Below are 15351 nucleotides of genomic sequence, written 5' to 3'. Positions count from 1 at the left end.
GAGGAGCCATGCTTCCGGGTTGGTGAACACGCGGAGGTGCTGGGAGGATGGCGTGCCTGGAGAGGTCATGGAAGCTCTATGCCCCTTTCCCCCATACCCTGGCCCATTCATCTCTTCCATTGGCTGTTCCTGAGTTGTATCCTTTTATAACAAAGTAGTAATCTAGTATAGAAACTGTGTTCCTGAGTTCTGTGAGCCGTTCTAGCAAATTATCAACCTCAAGGAGGGCGTCATGGGAACCCCTCACTTTCTCTTTTTATTGAACTATAGTTGATTTACAATATTGTGTTAGTTTCAGGTGTACAGCAAAGCGATTCAGTTTTATTTATATATATATTATATATAATATTTTATATTATCTATATATAATCTTTTTCAGATTATTTTCCATTATAGGTTATTACAAGATATTGAATATAGTTCCTTGTGCTATACAGGAAATCCTTGTTGTTTAGCTATTTTATAGATAGTGTGTATCTGTCAATCCCAAACTCCTAATTTATCCCTGCCCCCCCTTCCCCTTTGGTAACCAGTTTGTTTTTTACGTCTGTGAGTCTGTTTCTGTTTTGTAGATAAGTTCATTGTATTATTTTTTAGATTCCACATATAAGTGTTATCATATAATATTTATCTTTCTCTGATTACTTCACTTAGGATGATAATCTTTACGTCCATCCACGTTGCTGCAAATGGCAATATTTCATTCTTTTTTACGGCTCAATAATATTCCATTATGTATGTGCGTGTGTACACACACACACACACACACACACACACACACACACCCCACATCTTAAACCAATCATTTGTTGACGGACATTAAGGTTGTTTCCATGTCTTGGTTATTGTAAATAGTGCTGCTATGAACATTGGGGTGCATGTATCTTTTCAAATAAGAGTTTTAATCTTTTCCAGATATACGCCCAGGAGTGGGATTGCTGAATCTTATGGTAACTCTATTTGTAGTTTTTTTAAAGGAAACTCCATACTGTTTTCCATAGTGGCTGCACTGATTTCTACCAACAGTGTAGGAGGGTTCCCATATCTCTACATCTTTTCCAGCATTTATCATTTGTAGACGTTTTGATGATGGCCATTCTGACCCGTGTGAGTTGATACCTCATGGCAGTTTTGATTTGTGTTTCTCTAATAATTAGCGATATTGAGCATCTTTTCATGTGCCTGTTGGCCATCTGTATGTCTTCTTTGGAGAAATGTCTATTTAGGTCTTCTGCCCATTTTTTGATGAAGGAACCATGATTTATAGCCTTTCACTGGTCAGAAGCAGCAGAGGTGACAACTTGGACTTGCAATTGGAGTCTAAAGAGGAGGGAGGTGAGGGGTACTCCTGTGGGACTGAGCCCTTAACCTGTGGGGTCTACCCTGTTCCAAGCAGTTAGTATCAGCGCTGAGTTCAACTGTTGGTGTCTGCTGAGAATTGGAGAATTGCTTGGTGTGGAGAAACCCACATATTTGGGGTCAGAAGTGAGTACTGAGTGTAGAGAAGAAACAGGTTTTTCCATTGAGGCTGGATAAATAATTAAATTAATATGGGGATACTTGTTAGGAGCTAAAAGTCTTCATACCTGAGCCGAGTAATTCTCCTTCTAGGTATCTTTTCTAAGAAAATAATCAGAGAGTAGAAGGAGGATAAATATACAACAATGTATTCCATAGAAACAGCCTTAATGTCCAACAATAAAATTAAATACTTCAAATTATAAAAGTTTCCCTTGTCATGGGGAAATGTCTGTGATATGTTAAGGATATAAAACAAAAATACAGTTTTGATCTGTTCTATACTAAAAACACTTATAGCAAGACGTAAAGAAAGCATTATAGTTTTCTGTATTTCAAAAATGAAGACTTTTGGAAACTTCAAGAAGAGAACAGGACTATTTGATAACTAGTCCAGGAAGGTTAAGAAAAACTTTCCTCCAAAAGGTTAACGGATGTTCATGATTCCAAGTTTTTCCAAGAACGGGCTCCCCACTACTTAACCTGGGATGCGCTTCCTTTGAAACTACAAAAATAAGTGCTTTCACATTTTTGTGATGACTTTGGGCCTACCTTCAGAGCTTTTGCTGCTTGTTCTTTTGTTTTAAATGCCACAAAGGCAAATCCCTTTGGATCGCCAGTAGACTTACAATGTGGTGTGCTTATATAAACATTGCCATGTTTCCCAAATACTGTCTCAATCCAGCTGTGATCAACATTTTTGGGAACTAACTTCTAAGATAAATTAGAAACAGTTATTAATCCTTACATATTTAATACTATCGCCTTACTCAGAAGGTCAATACGTTTTTAACTTGAATATTAATTGTTTTTAAATGAAGACTTTGGGAGGGATGAAAAGGAAGAAAAGGGAAGAAAAGGAAGAAGGCCAATAACACTTATCAGGCAACCAAAATATGCCAGTTCTGTTAGGTTCATAACTTTATCCCATCATCACAAAATGTATAAGTATCCCCCTCCTTTATTTTAGCTTTTTTTTTTTTACATCTTTATTGGAGTATAATTGCTTTACGATGGTTTCTGCTTTATAACGAAGTGAATCAGTTATACATATACATATGTTCCCATATCTCTTGCGTCTCCCTCCCTCCCACCCTCCCTATCGCACCCCTCTAGGTGGTCACAAAGCACCGAGCTGATCTCCCTGTGCTATGCGGCTGCTTCCCACTAGCTATCTATTTTACGTTTGGTAATGTATATATGTCCATGCCACTCTCTCGCTTTGTCACAGCTTACACTTCCCCCTCCCCATATCCTCAAGTCCATTCTCTAGTAGCTCTATTTTTTAATGGATGAGAACACAGGATCTCCAGAAGTGCTGAAAGAATTCCCAAGTCTCAGGGCTTGTCGGTGGAGGAGCAAGATTTGGCCCAGCCTGTCCTGCTCCCAAACTCATGTTTTTTTTCCCACCACATCTCGCTGCCCAAATGCTCAAGGAGCTTTGGCTCCACTCCCACTGCCATTTGGAGTTTGATTAAAAACAAAATGTGGACCACGTCATCACAAGTGCTTTCGATACACATTTATTGCAAAACCACAGCACAGTAACTATAATGTCAACATAACCATATTTCCAAACTGAGCAGGAAATCACCATTCTCATGTGCAGTCTCCCAAGAAGCGGGGGCTGACATGGAGGCTCCATACTGTGAATAATGACTAGAAGCCCCATTCTGAACTAGGAGTTCTAAACCATTAAACATTTAATTACCACTTTGGCAAAGCAATGCACATTACCATTTCTAAAATGTAACAGCACAGAGATTTTAAATGCATCTTAATTTTTCAGAATCTTCAGTATTCACAACGTGTAAAATGAAGCAGAGTTTTAAATAAAATGCTATGCCAAAACACATTTCCTTAAAAAGACCCGATGGAAAGGAAGGAAAACTGCATATGAATAATATTTATCAGTGCTTACAGTTGACATTAACTGTAGTTTGAAAAGAATAAAAATACTCAAGACTTCAACATTTCCTTACAAAAGTATGCTTGGCCATAAAATAAAAATCTATAAAACCCCAAATATTACAAAAGTAAAATGCAAAAAAAAATCTTTTTATTAAAATGTAATATAATATTTACATGGTAAGAATTATTTAAAAATGCACAGAACACTCAGAAGTTGTCATGAGCATCGGAGGGGAATTTATCACACACACTCATGTTTTGACAGTTGCATAGACCCACCAGGTCACAGAGCTGGGCCAGCAGATATGCACATCCCCCGGCATCAAGGCTCAGTGTGGGCAGATTTTAAGCCCCCTCCCTGCACCTATTTTTGCACCATGTCTCCAGCTGGGAGAAGAATGTCTGCCCAGGTACATGGGGTGTCATGGGAGGAGGAGCACCTGCTGTCAGTGAGCCTGTATGTCACCTGGATCTTAGTGTTGCTATTTAAAAGTCAGGTTCTGGAGCTGGGAGGAATCTCAAGAGATCATCTGGTCTATCCTTAGTCCTCTGGGACGGTCCTGGAACGTTCTCTTATTTACAGCCCCAGAGGCAGGGAACCTGCTGCAGCCTGCTGGAGTACTCTTTCACTCTGGCAGTCAGAACTTCTTGTGCTCAACTGCAGCAGTTTCAGCTAAAAACCATCCCCAGAGTGGACCAGATCCCAACAGGCAGGGACTCTGTTCTTCTGCAGACTGAAAAGGAGTCAGGGGCTTCAGTGTAGCCTGGGACTGGGAGGAGGGGACAGGGAGGGCATGAATTGCAATGAGACTCACCGCCAAGGGGAGGCCCAAGGCTGAGGGAAGGGCCGCCTCCAGGAAACCCAGGGAATGCGAGAGCCTGTATGGCACACTAGGGCCCCAGCGTGGATCACGGCAGCCACGGGACTGTTGCAGGCTCCCACCTCTGCTCTGCTTCTGCAGCCATCCTGCCTCTACTTCCTTCCACCTGATCCCCCGGCCTCTGCTTGCTTTCCTGCTCTGTCATGTGGTGCAGAGCCATGAAAGCCAGAGAACTATAAATGGAGTAAAATCAGACCAACACACTGTGGCTTGAGAACAGAGGGAGAACAGAAAAGCTCTTGGGCTTTCAGATAGTGATCTTGGTTGCAAGGAGTTTCCAGTTTTTCTTCTAGGAGTGTGACTGAGAGGGTGAAGGCAGATGGAAAAGTCTGAATGGAGTAAGACATGGTGACTTTACTTGGCTCTAAAATCCACTTGGACTACCCAAGATTTCTTTGCATCCAAGAATTGGTATGAAAAGAAATTACTCAAGCAGAGTGTATGAAATGCAATAGGGTACTGAAGGCATAAGAGGCGGCGGATGTCTAGATTCCCACTGCTTTCGTGGAGCAGAACGGGAACCTCTGCTCTGCCAGACAGGGCTTCCGCGAGGGCGGTTCCCAGATGGCTGGCTCCCCTTCTAGTCCCCACCCGCCCTGGGGTGTGAGGTCCCCATCTCCAAGCTCCATGACAGTTCCTCTGCCCTGATTTGCTGTCTCCCCATTTTTGGACCACCTCTCTCCTGCCTCCATTCTTTAAAAGCAGGAACTTCTAAGTGCAGAGCGGGGGTGGCTCTGGAACAGATGACAGGGTAGGTTGTAGAATCTCCATCCCTCGAGAGCTGAAAAAGCAGTTGGCCAGACACAGCGCAGGCAGGATGTGCTTGGAGGCGGGAGGCTGGGCCAGATGACTCCGAGAACAAGCCAGTTTTGGGGTTCTGTTTTCCAGAATCTGCTTCCACCACAACTCCCCGCCTCCAAACCTCCTTCTCCACTTTCACTCAGCAGACATATCAACAAACGCCTGTAGCCTGGCTTCTATCTCGCTGACTCCTTCAGTGGGGTCTCCATGCTTACATGGCCCCAGCTCCCTCTTGCTAGAAGGCTTTTCCCTCTGCCTAATCCCATGTCTGAACACTAGCAGATCCGAACTCTTTGGAAGCTTGTCAGCTTTCCCTAAAACTTTTCCACTTCTTTTCAAGCCATCAAAACAGATTTCTCTTCCTGACACTTCAAAAGCTGTCCAGACGCATTTTTTACTCTATGAAGGTTACATGTAACTATAAAAACTGATTAGGGACAAGCATGGATTTCTAACAGCCCAAGAAAGCAGGATTTAGAGCGTATTTTTCCAAACAGAGTACGATCCCATAGACAGTCATAGAAATAGGCTACAAAGCTTCCAACAGCTTTTGGGGGTGTTGCTAGGTTTGAATTACAGTTGTTATGAATGGACTCATCAGAATATGAATCTCTCTGAGGGCCAGGATGCTGTCTTATTTGTTTCTGCATCTTCAGAGCCTAGCCCTGTGCTCAGCATGCAGCAGGAGCCCGAAATATACTGGTTGAATTATGAGATCCAGCTTCCTCCATCCCAGCTCTCCTCTCTTTTTAAAAAAATATGATCTGCCGGGGCTTCCCTGGTGGCGCAGTGGTTGAGAGTCCGCCTGCCGATGCAGGGGACACGGGTTCGTGCCCCAGTCTGGGAGGATCCCACATGCCGCGGAGCGGCTGGGCCCGTGAACCATGGCCGCTGAGCCTGCGTGTCCGGAGCCTGTGCTCCGCCACGGGAGACGCCACAACAGGGAGACGCCCGTGTACCGCAAAAAAAAAAAAAAAAAAAAAAAATGATCTGCCTCTCCCAGCATTTAATAGTGGTTAGGATGAAGTCCCTGCCTGGCTTCATTTTAGAATGTTCTATTATATTCGAATTGTATTATAAAGTACTCAGAAGCAAAAAGATCACAGTCTGCTAAGATAAAAGAAGCAATTTTGTAAGAAAAAATTTAAAGTTTGAAAAAACATGAAATAAATTTCAGGACCTAGATAACAAAGAATTTACTAGCAAAGGAATACTAATAAAAGAGTGAATAGGTAAGGGAATCAGTAGCTGGTTCATTAGAGTAGGCTTTCGCCCAATTAGATGGAAGGACAATTATAGGCAACAGAATGCAGCATGGAGTTGCCAGTGCCTTGGGGATCTATATTGCGTAAAAAAGACAACAAACGTGAAGGGGCTTCTGCGTTCTGAGATAAAAGAGGGTGAGATGTCAGGGCTAAGCTCTCACTCAATGTCTTTTTCGCTGAAAAGGACAAGGGTAACTGTGTTTCTATGGGACACAGAACAAGGGTTCTGGGGCGCAGACTAAAAGGACAGTGGGGTCATGGAGGGGGACGGCTCCACTGGAGACATTTACGTCATTTACTGATTTTCTCCGCAATAAGTTATTGATCAGGAAGAGCAGTGCAATGTGAATTAGTGAGTTCAGGGAAGGACTGAGAGGAAAAGGACCACCCCAGCACAGCCCTCCATTTTAGCAGGATTCCAGTGGGCAGCCCCGTTCTGCCTATAGCAGGAGGGGTGGGATCAGGCACCTGCCCTGACTTCTTCCAGGCCGCTCCTCGGAGTCACAGACCTTCCTTGACCTTATATGCATGTAAGTCAAGGAAGAAATTTTGTTTGGGACTTGTAGATACAATCTAGTAGGATGGGGGCAGAATTTTCCTAATACGTAATTTTCATAAGCCTCCAAAAGATTTATTTCCGGTGAAGAGGGAAGTAAATTTGGAGGTGGGGACATTGGCAGTAAATAAACCCATCTGCAGAACTAAAACCTGCCCTTTTGAGCATCTTTGGGTTTCTGCAAAGGCTTAGAAGGCCAGGACTGCAATAGCGATGCCTCAAGTGTGGCTTAGATTTACTCGCAGGTGGACACACCTGAAGGGCTCCCATAGAGTCTCCTGCCCCCAAAGCAGCCCTTCTCTCTCGGATGGGCTGATGTCCCAAGTTCTATCACTAGAAACCCTTTCTTTTGGTGTTTAGTCTTTGTTCTCTGTTAAAATTCAAATTCCTTTTAGAAAGGAAACGCACAAGGCCTTATGTGTATCTTGGTGTGTTTGTAATTAAGTCTTGTCTTCAGAGGAAGCTGGAGGTGCCAACAATCTTCCCAGCTTCCTAAAGGAATAGTAACCCACTCCCCAGCCATGGGACGATGGGAAGGCTTGGGATTCCTCATGTGAAAATTGATTCAGTGCTCCCAGACAGACACAGGTTCTGCCTATGGTGGAAATTCCAATGGAACAGAATACCTTCCCTTGAAATCAGTTATGGTTAATGATGGTACAAGAAAAAAAAATTGGGTTCCTGCTATGCATAATTATTTGGGAAACTCTCATTATTCCTTTTTATAGCTAGTTCAGGAGAGTATTTGTTTTTTAAAAAATCTGTCTAAAATGTCCTGAAGGGTAGAAACATCTTTTGTTTTTCTGATTCTCCTTCACAGGCACACACGGCACACATGTAATTAGTCTGTATATAGAATGAATAAAAGCATGAATGAAGGAATAATGGATATGTCGATGGCCTGAGAGTTTCCATAACTGCCTGGCACCTATAGTGCATGACTAATGGGGCCTTCCTTGTAGAAGCTCCTTGCTTGTTTGAAAAGATAATGTGTAACTGGAAGGACCAGTGGAAAGGTGTTGCACTTATGTTGTTTTCTACTTTCTGTCTGGTGTGTGTGTGACCAAATAAGTGTATATCAGATGCTATAAAACTCTTCAGCAAAAAGGAACATTCACTTGACCCTTGTATTTTAGAGGAAGCCAGGGTCCAGAGAGAACAGGTGACTTTTCCAAAGCCCCAAGGTGCTCAGCAGCTGCCCCGGAGAGAGAAACTGAAACCCAGGCCTCCTGACTCTCAGGCTGGACTTTTGGTTCATTTCTCTGACAGCTTTTGTGCCCATGTTACAATTTCAGTGAAGCCTTGTTTCCTAACACCTGGGTACAGATCAGATATGACCTACTAAACCTCTGTTCTCACTCTATAAAAGATATATGCACAGCTCTACTGGCAGAATCTGGCCATTAGAGACGACATTGTTGCAGAGCAACTTACAATTCTTCGGTGCTGTAACTCTAGAAATATCAGTTCCGTGCTGTAACTCTAGAAATATCAGTTCAAGGATCAGCTTTACCATCTGATCCAACAGTTTGATTTCTACAGGTGCCAAGTCACTGCTGACTCACAATGAATCAAACCAAACCGAAGGATGGGTTTCTGGTTTGTCCTGATTCCAGTGAGCAAATGCAGTACTCTGACCTGGCTCCCAGGATGCTATCTCAACAGCAGATGACAGATTTTCTCGTATCACATTTGATAAATTTAATAAATGCTGTATTTCATATATAAGGTCCTTTGGGGAAATAAACAGTACCTATAGCTTATCTTCTAGCACAGGCAATGAAGAAGCCAGTTCTTCCTGTTGCTGAATGTGTGTGTGGTGGAAGAGTCTGTGTTCACGTGTAGGGACTCACAGGAGGAGGGCTACTGCACAAACAGGTGCATGTACGTCAGTCATTTCCTAATATTTAAATAGAATGGACCTGAATTTCTGAACTGGAAGAGACCTTAGGGAACATCTTTGTTCACTCCTTCATCTTAGAATGTGGGTCAATGAGGAATGAAGGGACTTGGTCAGTGTCAAACAGCTGAAGACACCAGGCCTGGCCATGCGCTGGGCCCTGGGGCTCCTAGGCTAGGGCTTTTTCTGTCTTCTCTAGTCTAGTTCATGAAGAAATTGGCCAGCTCTCTTCAATAATATGGGCAACTCAGACAATGTGGGTTTCACACAAAGCTTGCTTCCAAGCATAGTCAGAAATAAATAGGAAGATACAACCAGAAAGGGGAAAGCCTGATGGGAAAGATGGCAGGAAAGAAAGAAGTGACCAAACAAAGCCAAGTTCTTGTCCTACTACAGTTCATCAATTTTACTGGTGGCTTGAAAGTTAGAAGAGCTAAAGAAGGTGACCAGGAAAATAGTTAAGGATTACCAGAATCTTCATTAGCTTTTTTGTTTTTTTAAATGGGATGGCATAAGCTGTCTTCTCGACTTTCTGCTTTCTACAGTATGGCGTGCCTCTGCTGAGATGGACAGCCAAGAACACCCTGTCAAGAAAATCCGTTTGGATTTTGGGTGTGGATCATTCATTTTCTTCTCTCACGGGGCACAGACTTTAGTTGGCAGCATTAAAAACTGACTATATTTCCAATAAGAAAACCAATATTGCATATTGAAGTTCACCTTTAAACTTCAGAATATGATAGAGCTTGATGGCACATAACCAGGTCTGTAAAATGTCTCCATTAACCACTGCTACGTTTGATACAGATTTGTCTTGGAGAAAAACAAGGTGCTCAGAAACTCCTGCCCAAGTGTTAATGCCAACACGGTCTTAAGAAATAGTTCCTGAGATGACTTGATTTTAAATCCTCTCTATGTTTTTATACTTGATGTATGTAAATGCATAGAAAATTTTCTGAAAGGATGCATAGGGATTATCTCTGAAAACGAGAATGGATCAACCAGCATATGTTTGGAGGTAGACTTAACTTTATATTTCTGTACTGGTATTTTATAATGGGTATATACTCACGTGTTTTAATTTTCAAAAATCTGAAAGAAATTTTGCTTAAATTATTTCTGGTTAACCCACTGATCACTCATGGAAGGAATGCTGGTGTAGGAGTCGAGTGATCTGCTAAAACTGAGCTGTCATTTAACCCGAAATCGTCTCTATTTACTTATTTGTAAAATGGGGTGTTGGACTAAATCCTCATCTCTGATTCTACAGTTCTTTCAGGTAAATGGGAAGAAAGCCAATCTGAACTAGAGGAAGTCTAAATTAAATTGTAGTTTAAAAAAGTATCATTTTCTGACATTAAGGTAAATCAAAAGTGCCTCCAAGTCATTCTTGCCATTTTGATCAAGACTGCAGAAGCCTCGCTTGTAAACTAGAAGAGCCTGGTGGAACCCCAAGAGCACTGTGCTGTAGGGCTGATCTTCTGGCATCCCTTCTGGAGCCCCAAGCCTCGCAATGTACCAAATGTAGCATGTTTAGAGCTAAAATGGTTTGATGTGTTTTTATCATTTTTCCAAGGTTGCTGAAATGAATTTCATGTTTTGTTTCATTTTTTAGCTGTTTTTAAAAAATTAATTCTCCCTTGTTGAATGAACAGAACAGCTAGGGTGGGGCAGCTTTTGGCTCTCTTTTTGAGTGTTGGCTGAGATGGAAGGCTATTGTCTGAAGCCTACCAGGTTCCAAGACACAAGAGAAAGACTACACAAGGCAAGTTAGTCCACATTCTAAAAGTACAACAAATAGGGACTTCCCCGGTGGTCCAGTGTTTAAGATTCCGCACTTCCAACGTGCACGGGGCACGGGTTTGATCCCTGGTCGGGGAACTAAGATCCCGTATGCCACCTGGCCAAAAAAAAATAAGTAAATAAACAAACAAACAAACAAAAGGAATTTAAAAAAATAAAAAATAAAAGTACAAGAAATAATAACACGAGACACTTGTTAGAGACTTTTGTAATTCCCTTCCCATTTCAGGGGAATATTCTAACTTATACGACTTGGCTGTGAGAATAACTGTTAAATCTTTCTGGAGTGCCTGGATTTGTTTATGTTCTGCTCATGCTAGCAACCTGTTCATGAGAGGGCAGCCTGGGTGTATGGCTTTACTACTAGGCAGGAAGGAGACTGTGTTTTCGGCCCTGGAGCTTAGGGAGGGGTTGAGGGTAAAGAAGCCTATGCCAGGAAGTCAGCTCAAGGAAGCGGAGACCAGGATGGAACAGAGGGCAGATTCATGCCAGTGTTCAGAAAGCTGAGGTACAGGGCAGTAAGGACAAGCGAAGAGCCTCAGGAAACTGTCAGGTGAAACAAGGGGCTGATGTTTCAGTCCTGACCAAGAGCAAACTAAAATTATTTATAAAAAGAGAAGTGGTTCAGGGGAGAGATTTAGGGCATGTCATTGCCTGTACTCTCTGCCCACAGCCTCTATCATTCCCATCCCCTGGCCAGAGGTGACACCCTCAAGAGTCTCTTAAGGGCCTTGGTATTAGTTCCTAGAGGTCATCTCCTAAGTTTGAGGTTCCAACTGAACCGGGAAGACACCTGAAAGGACATGAGTGCTCAGGATGGCCAAGATGTCTGCTTACTGAGCAGACACTCACCACTGTTGAGCACAAACTACCCAATGGATGCTGTTAAAAGAGCACCTAAAACTTTCCCTGTCAAGTTTTGTTCTTCTGGGATGGTCCAACACTCTCCCCCATCAGTATTGTTTTTATTTCCCAACAGATTAGCAAACTGTTGACAGTATGGAAATAAGCTTTATCTCGTTCTATTCTATATGATTATAATCATACAAATTAAAGTGGAATTCTATTTTTCCTACATTTATGAAATAGGTCTGATGAAATTTCCTCATAGTTTTCTATATATTTATTTTTTAATAGGACACTTTCTTCATGTCACAGCTTTTGCACTTGCTTGATAATATGGTATAATCACAGTAATTCCTGTACTTATTGTTTCTGGGACAAATGTGGAATTAATGTGATTTTTAACATTAAGTTAAAACATCTACTATGCACTTGCATTTGATCTTGAGTTTAAAGTGAAGCTTGTACTTATGCAAACAGCAAGATGAATGCCTAGATTTTAGTAAAAATAGTAAAAAAAAAAAAAAGAATTAAAAGATGAGTAGATGAGAATTTAATCTCCTCAATTTAAAATCTCTTCGCTTGAATCCCTCATTAGAAAGGCAAGCTGTAAACATTCTCAATAATTAAACATGAATGTCTGATCTATGATAAAACGTGGCCCTTAGGCCATATATGCTTAAATATACAAAATGGTTCTTGACTCCCTCTTGCTATTTTATTAGCTTTACCCTCCAGCGAAATGCATTTGTGTATGTAATTATCTGTTCTATATCTCCACCAGGGACCATGTTAAAAAATGCTTCTTCCCATAAACTGTGAAATATTCACTGATAAGCCACAGGGAACTTACACTATAACATGTCCTTACCAATTACTAATGCTGTTGACTTGGTTTATGAGGATTGAATTATTCATCAGAAACTTTTCAGATCGCGTCACTCTCTGCAAGCTACGACTTAGAGATGTTAGACCAACGGGATAGCAATGAAGAAAAAAAGACGGATTTTACTTAGAAATCAAGCAATCACCTAATTTTAACAGTATCTTACTCTTAAGCCCCATCGTTTTTGAACATGAAGGAGTATTCACGAACCCCCCAAAATGTCCAAATTAAGCTGCAATTCTCTGAGGTAGAGAAAAAAAGACTGCTTTGGGAGTCAGAAGATGTGGGCTTTAGTTAGTTTTACTTTTGTCTTTAACTAGGATTGTGACCTTTTACCTCTCTGGGGCTGTTCCTATAAATTCTAAAATGACTGCTTGGATTAGTAGAGGGCTAAGATTTTTTTCAATTATAAAATTCATTAGGACTCTTTAATGTTTGTTTATAAAGTGCAAAGATTATGGCTGGTCTTTTGATAGGTGTGAGAAATACAAAAGTAAAAAAAAAAATTGTGAAATATACAGGTAAATAAATGTGTAATCCTCCCCCTACCCCTAGAAGATTTTGGTTCTCTTTCTATCAGGTTTGGTATATGAAATCTTGATCATTTAAAACAGCTGTAGCTTGTGACTAGAACAATTATCTGCTGGAGGGGTTAAGCGGATGTAAATGAGACAAAGGGACACATCTCATCTCACGTATGCTAAAAACAGTGGTTGGTGCCTGGTACAATGCAAGAATTTAAAATCACTACCCATTTGGTCTATCTTTGAACTAATCAGTCATTTAGGTAATATTTTTTAATGTTATTTTTCACTATGTGTTAAAAGTAGAATTAACCATAATTAAAATGCTCTGTATGAGAAGTCTTATAGCAAAGTTTTATATAGGAGTGTCCTCAAACACAACAGTTCTAACTAAAACCAAATGCATCATAATTCTTCCCTCACCTTTCTAGATTCATTCTAAAACAGGAAGGGGTGGTGGTTATTTTAGCACCGGGATCATGGACTATTGACACCTGGACTGGCTGGCTTTCAATTATCCTTAAGAATTCTGCTTTGCTTTCCTTTTATTTTTATTTGAGAAGAATAACAGAGTTAACAGGAACTAAGCCTAGCTTTCACATCTCTTTAGCAAGTTCCTCAGTTCTTTCAGTTCTGGCTGCTAAGTTATTAGCAGGGTGGTTATAAAGGGGGATGGTCTAAAGGTGACTGAAGACAGATGTTAAATTTGAGGGTTTTCTTACTTTCCAGGTTGCACAATTTCGGATCTTAGAAGGCCTGACGGTAATAGCATCCTCCTCTAGGACCGAGGTTAGTAAAAGCATAGCCTTCAACTTACCAAGGGGGAAAGGAGGGGTATCTGGGACTATGTGTGACGGTGTGTGCAAATGTGTGGAGATGAGTCAATTACGTGCTGACCAGGTCCCCTTAACTATACTTCACCACCTTGGCTAATAGAAGGAGCTGCCTTACACTCTGCTGTTCGGAAGAAGACAAATAAAACATATATTTAGCTGACAATGAAGATACAATTTCAAGTGAGTAAAAAAGGAGAGGGGGTTGGAGGAAGCTGAGAACAATGAAGACAAAACATCATTCTTGACTTTTTGAGAAAGTGTTTGATTTTCCAGCATGAGGGGAATTATGTAAATCTGAATAGTGGTAATATCATAACCCCACCAGAGCATATTTTATGTCATAGTGAAATACACGTCTGAGAGCTGTCCACTGGGTATTATTTTTGTAAAAGCTGTCATCCACAGAAGGAAGGCAGGTACCGGCAAAATACTGCCCTCTCAAATATACACTCTATATAGAACTGAATATTTTATAACCTGAATTGAGATACAAGAAAGTAATTCAGAAATCACTCAACAGATCTGAAAGTTTCAATGCTATAAATTGTTATTTTCAAACAAGGGGCATTTAATAAAATGCAACCCTGGTAAATAACAGCTGGTGCTGGATTTTCCATCCCATGCCACCACATATATATCTGCCAGAAGACACAGGATGTTCTATGGGATTTGTCATTTCACTTTTAACAAAGTGCTAAATCGGAACAAAATTACATTTTTCATACAGCATTTAATGAGACTATATTAAACATTTAGTCACATTTAATATAATCATTTAAGAGCCTAGCAGATGAAATTGTATTTCACTGAAACAAGGATTAGTTAAGATCGAGACACAAAGGATGTGCTCTGCGGTCACTGGAAAGCACTTGATCACCATAATTAAGGTGGCCAAAGGTTTCCGATCTAATTAAAAATAAGGAGTCATATAAGAAATGGCTTTATTAGAAAAAAATGTAGTGTACAGGTGGCTAATATCTATCATTGATACACCTCTTGGCTATTTTATAATTAAAATCTGATATAGGGTTTAAACTTCTTTAGAAGTTAGTGGCATCTCTTCCTATTCTGATATGTGGCTTAGGGAAGGAGTTATCTTCATGTAATAGACACCCTTTATTTTTTTTCATAGTTACGATTAATCAGTAGTTGAGCACTGGCACAAAACATAGAGGGAATTACCTAGGTAGTGCTTTCTGTGTAAGACATCACACTTCTAACCCCAGACTCAGGCACACATATGCCATTGATACAGTTTTTAAATACACTATTATCACTCAAGTTCCACATTATTATTACCTAGCAGTAATTAAATTAATGTGATCATCTGTAACCTAACAAAACCTCTGAATGAAGTTTCTCTCTTCTCCTTTTTTTTTCCTGTTAGATGTGCAATTCCAAGCAAATGTGCAGTATGCAGTATTGATTTCCAGTCTCTTTTTAAAAACTCCTTCAAGTCTGTGCTATTAAACTGAGACAACCACATCAAGATAGAGTCTGTCATAGGATTCCCTGAAGCACAGAATAAGGAGGAGACTGAGCAAACACGACCCGGGAAGGCACCAGTTGAACCAAGACAACTCTGTAAGACAAAAACATGCAGTTGTAAGCATTCATGTGTCACCAG

General features: G+C 40.9%; 1 protein-coding gene across 1 annotated transcript in view; it reads right to left on the bottom strand.

Annotated features, from left to right (window-relative positions):
* Window positions 1-3025: 3025 nt before the first annotated feature.
* Window positions 3026-15351, bottom strand: part of SLC49A4 (solute carrier family 49 member 4) — a 107945-nt gene continuing 95619 nt past the window's right edge. Inside the window, exon 9 of the mRNA XM_081235542.1 lies at window positions 3026-15306. Coding sequence (XP_081091668.1) covers window positions 15191-15306 — 116 coding nt within the window. The 3' untranslated portion in view covers window positions 3026-15190. The remainder of the gene's footprint in view (window positions 15307-15351) is intronic.

This window comes from Mesoplodon bidens (assembly GCF_964165515.1).
Source record: "Mesoplodon bidens genome assembly, chromosome: 5".
In the NCBI taxonomy this organism is placed as follows: Eukaryota; Metazoa; Chordata; class Mammalia; order Artiodactyla; family Ziphiidae; genus Mesoplodon; species Mesoplodon bidens.
Note: the sequence above shows the minus strand (reverse complement) of the source record. Positions and strands in the feature narration are given on the sequence as shown.